This window comes from Penaeus japonicus, unplaced genomic scaffold (genome assembly GCF_977035675.1).
Source record: "Penaeus japonicus unplaced genomic scaffold, GWHDUDI00000001_assembly GWHDUDI00000028, whole genome shotgun sequence".
NCBI lineage: Eukaryota > Metazoa > Arthropoda > Malacostraca > Decapoda > Penaeidae > Penaeus > Penaeus japonicus.
In genome coordinates, this window is record NW_028234430.1 from 26,468,981 (window position 1) to 26,473,980 (window position 5,000).

The 5,000-nt window shown below is 38.4% G+C and overlaps 1 protein-coding gene across 1 annotated transcript in view; it reads right to left on the reverse strand.

The window, feature by feature from the left end:
* The window catches only part of LOC122263683 (lysosomal alpha-glucosidase), a 22,405-nt gene extending 21,029 nt beyond the window's left edge, over window positions 1-1,376 (reverse strand). The window contains exons 1-2 of the mRNA XM_086553755.1: window positions 1,266-1,376; window positions 817-846 (exon numbers count right to left, since the gene is read on the reverse strand). Of these exons, the coding sequence (XP_086409881.1) occupies window positions 817-846; window positions 1,266-1,376 (141 nt within the window). The remainder of the gene's footprint in view (window positions 1-816; window positions 847-1,265) is intronic.
* Between the last annotated feature and the right edge of the window lie 3,624 nt (window positions 1,377-5,000).

Consider the following 5,000-nt stretch of genomic DNA (forward strand, 5'->3'; position numbering starts at 1 on the left):
TAACGAATTTCATCATGTCTTAATCAATAACTGTAGTATATCCAGTTACATATACTACAGTTTCAAATAGACAAGTAAGTGAATGACCAATTAAGTCGAGAGCAAAACACAGTTCAGAACAACTCATTAGAATTTACAGAAACAGAAAAATATGTTTATATCCATCTTGGCTTTAAAAAATTTAAGACAAATACCTGTGTATAAAAAGAAAGAGAAAAAAGAAAGACTGAAGCAGAACAGGGAATAAGAGCGTTGTGTAAATAGCTCAGTTGCATCAATTAACATAGCAAAGGCTATTTCAGCAATTGTGTTGATTATTATATTCAGCGAGACAAATTCCTGTTTCTTGTGAGTCCTGAAGCTTCTTGAGAGGTGGCACTGAGGTTAACGATGTGTAAGGAATGATCTTTAGAATGTTAGAGTAATCAAAACAGGATACAAATATGAATGAGACTTCACAACGCAATAAATGTAATAATTGGTGTGTTTTGATTGAATCTTCATCGCATTTAAAACAGGTTGATAGAATAGAAACAGGTTAATAGAATTTATCGCTTGTAAAGTTATTCAGTCTCATTTATAACTTTATCAATATTTTCCATGACGAACTCTGTTAATATTCAAAACCGGTGATTGTAAGCAAGAGGCTTTACAAGATATCATAAAAGTGGTAAACAAAAGTGAAACAAAACAAAAAGAAACTCGGTTACAGCTTCAAAGACGAAAAGTAAAATGTCATAAATCACAAATCAATTAATTTATGTCGCCTATGAGCAAAGACTAGAAAACGCGAATGCTAGCAACACTGGATCATACTTTGACCAATGACTGACGCAACTCGGATGCCTAGTGGAAATTAGATCAATATCTGTGTTTAGATTCATCCTTAAGAAAAAAAAAATATAGTATATAAAAAGAATGTTCCTCTCAAATTATTTAACGTATGTATTCATTCTCATTTACTTAATGGAAGGCGATGTTAAAGTGATATTTTGAAAGGGGGGAGAAGTGGGTTTGTTTTTGACGCTTTTGAGTCTAATTTGGTTTACATTTACTTCAAATCTACGACGAGGAAAATGTCAAATGACACCACACAGCTCTCGCTTTCCAGTCTGTGCAATTGCTTCCTCTCATACCTGTCTGAGACATTATATTCACAAACCAACACACATGCCTGTGGCTCCTCAACATATTCATTCGCGTGAGCCACGTCAGTTTAAGCGGAGAGTTTGTTTGGTTCATAGAGTCAAATGCTGGGAAATTACCTTAGGTCCACTTCGCCCTGAAAGGATATCCGGAAAGAATCCTTCCGTCCAGACCGGCAAGAGATCTCTTCCCGACTGGCCAGCTTCTCTTCGCGTCGCTTCCAGAGGCATCGGCCAGCTGAACTAACGCACGGATCCACGCACGAAGTCACTTACCATGGCAATCCGTTCATGTGCTTATTTTCTCATTATGTTCACTCGCACACATTTTACTCCGTTTATAAACGGCAATCTATAAAAAGTGTCGAGTGTTCTTTACACATTTTTGATTGCTGATTTGTTCATCCTTTACAGTATCCTGCCAATTCAGTGGAGAATTAAATTAACATTATAACGCCATGATCATTATTATCATCAGCACCTTCATCAGCACCTTCACCACCATTGCATGGTATGAGTGGAGATAGAGAGGGGGGGGGTAGAAGATGGGAGAAGAGAGACAAAGAGAGATAGAGATAGAAAGAGAGAGACAGAGAGGGGGGGGGGGGATTTGAACAAGCTGTCCAGGTTTTCACGTAAAAATACATTAACCATATCAAAATAAATACAAAAAGATCAAAACAAGAGCAAACAACACCAACAACACTAAAAAATACCATGTCAGTTTGAATGGAAAGACTTCGATGACTATTGATGTAGGCCTATGACAAAAACAGACGGATGAAGCAGTGATGAATATGTTGGTCTGAAATTTGTTTTTTTCCGAGGTTGAAATTTCCGTCCAAATGACCCTCCCCCATCTTTATTTCCTCTATTTTTTCCTTTCTATCTTTTTCTTTTTTCTCTTTTATGCGCTTCCATTCATTCACTTTCTCGTCTTGCCCTCTGTTTTTGTTTACCTCTTTGTTTAGCTTAGCGCTTGACGTTCCTTTTTTTTTTCTTACGTTTTATCAGTCAATCAGCCAGTCAGCCACCAGCCAAGTAACCAGACTGTCAGGCATTTTAGTTAGATAAGTTAGAAATCCGTCTCGTACTTTGAAGCTCCTTTATCAACTTCAGTATATGAAACATATTAAAGTCACGTTAGTAATTCATCATGTTTGTAATTGTATTTGTTCGAGTAAATTAACTTACACAGGGAATTCATTGCATTTTTTATTATAAATGATTCGCATTTGACTGATGATCGAAAAGTGAGAGCTACTTTGGAGGAAGAGATAGATAGACAGATAGATAGAAAGATAGAGAGAGAGAGAGAGAGAGAGAGAGAGAGAGAGAGAGAGAGAGAGAGAGAGAGAGAGAGAGAGAGAGAGAGAGAGAGAGAGAGAGAGAAAGAGAGAGAGAGAGAGAGAGAGAGAGAGAGAGAGAGAGAGAGAGAGGGTAAGGGAGAAAGGGAGGGGGGAAGAGATAGATAGATAGAGAGAGAGAAAGAGAGAAAGAGAGAGAGAGAGAGAGAGAGAGAGAGAGAGAGAGAGAGAGAGAGAGATAGATAGATAGAGGGAGGGTAAGGGAAAAAGGGAGGGAGGAAGAGAGATATGGATAGATAGATAGAGGGAGAGTCGTGGGGGAGGGTAAGGGAGAAAGGGAGGGAGGAAGGAAGAGAGAGAGAGAGAGAAAGGCACACACAGACTCAAGCCTCTCGGATGGAAAATTTCTATGATACAGCCCGTTTTTAAGCCATCATATTTCTCTTTTTATTTCTCTTTCTTTCTTTCTTTCTACGTGTGTATTTGTGTGTGTGTTTATGTAATGTTTTCAACAATGAATTGTAGTCGGAAACATGTTACTCTCAAGCGTTTTTATTTCCGGAAATCGCTCGCTTCCAATCGCAAAAACAACGGAGTCTTTTCAGAAAACATCCTACTCCGTATAACGAGGGGATTTCCCGCCATTCGAGTCTCTGAACCAAGCCGATCCTCCGGCCCGACGAAGCCGACAGCCCCGAGGCCTCTTCAAGTCTCGATCTCTCGGTGGAGGGTTTCGCGGTCTCACACGAACGCGTTTTTATTTGTGTGCGTTTTAATCTATTGCCACACAATATTCTAATAGGTGTATAAGAGCATTTCGGCAAGAAAGGCATATAAAGTAATTTCAAGATACGTAAGATGCACCCCTTGTCTTAGCCTTCCTTGGGTGACCTGGGTTCAAATAGCCGACCTCCTTCCAAGAAAGGCAGAAGGAGACACCCCGGGATCGGGTTGTTCTCTCCCCTCTCCTTATTCTGCGTGTATTAGTCAATGTATTACTCGAGATGAGTTTATAATCGAGTCTGATAGAACTTATGAATTGGTGCTTTTTTTTTTTTTTTTTTTTTTTTTTTTTTTTTTTTTTTTTTTTTTTTTTAATTCTCATTTTATAATCTTACACACACTCGTGGAGTGGTTTCCCGGAAATTCCGTGTGCGAGCGGAATATGTTTTGTCTTTTGTGAATCTGTTCAAACAAAATAAACTTATAAAAATTCCTACACTTTTAACAAATCACCTTGTGAATCCGAGAATCTTATTATAAGTTGTCTATTGACAAACTTAATCTGTCTGTATGAACTTTAAGTTTTCTGATACGAACTAGCTTAGTAAAAGGTCGATATTTTACAAGGATAGTCTTAACTGAAATCCTTTACACGTGGTGAAATTCCCGCGCCCGTCCTTCGCGTTCAGGTTACGTTATTATCATTCTTTGTCTCACTGTATGCACATCATTCACAACATACACTCCATCACTTATACTTCTCTATCCCTCCTTTTCACACATCTTGTCACACAATTATCTTTCCATTAAAAACCCTCGTTCCCGTACGCATTACACGGGTGGTGGCAGACGCTATCATTTTGCAAATCTTTTGACGGTGTAGAGCAAGGTACACGGGGGAAATACAGGCGTGAAGACAGACATTCGTTACATCACCATTTCTTAAAATGGAAAAGACTAAGAAAAAGTAAGTTTCATTTGTGAGGGATATATGTTTGAAAGGGGATTAGAAAAGAAAGTTAAATAGGGAGAAATACAGTTACGGATAGACTATTCGAAGGCGCAACAGGCAGCCGCGGCAGTCATTTGTTCCTGATTTGGTCATTGTACCACTGTTGCTTTTTAGTGCTCTTCCAGCATGGGAAAAGGTAGCGGATCAGGGCATCAAGCCTTTTGACTTAGAATATAAGTATAAAAAATAACACAAAAGCTGATAAAGAATTGAACTATTTCGAATGACTATTTTGGTCTTTTTAAAAATTGAAAGAAAAACGAAAACGAAATAGGAACATGATCTCGGAGTAATAGATTCTATAAAGATCAAGAATCATTGTTATCATAAAAAAAATATCTTCACCCTTATATCAAACCTGATGCTTTAATGTTTCAAAAACTAAACCTTATTCATGCTGAAGTCGGTGCCAGCCAAAAAGTTCTAGAACTGATGCGAAAAGCATAATGCTCTCTCGCTGAATCGGATATTTGACAGAGTAAACTGGGACAACCCGTTGATCTGTTAATTAGTACGACAGATCTAATTACACAACGCTGTGATTCCATTGTCTGCTGCCATTAACACTGCTGTCTGTCTCTGTCAAGCCTAATAAATTGTTTGAATTGCACTTCGCCCTCCGTCACCATTGACGGGGCCTTCCCACGTATCTTTATTTTGGTTCGTAGTACATATCTTTACATGCCTACCCCCACCCCCCCCCCTCTCTTATAAATGCATATGTGTGAATAAGATGAAAGATATAGAGAAACGGGAGCGTGAAAATAGATAATGTATACATAGATAGGTCGATAGTAAGATAGATAGAAAGAT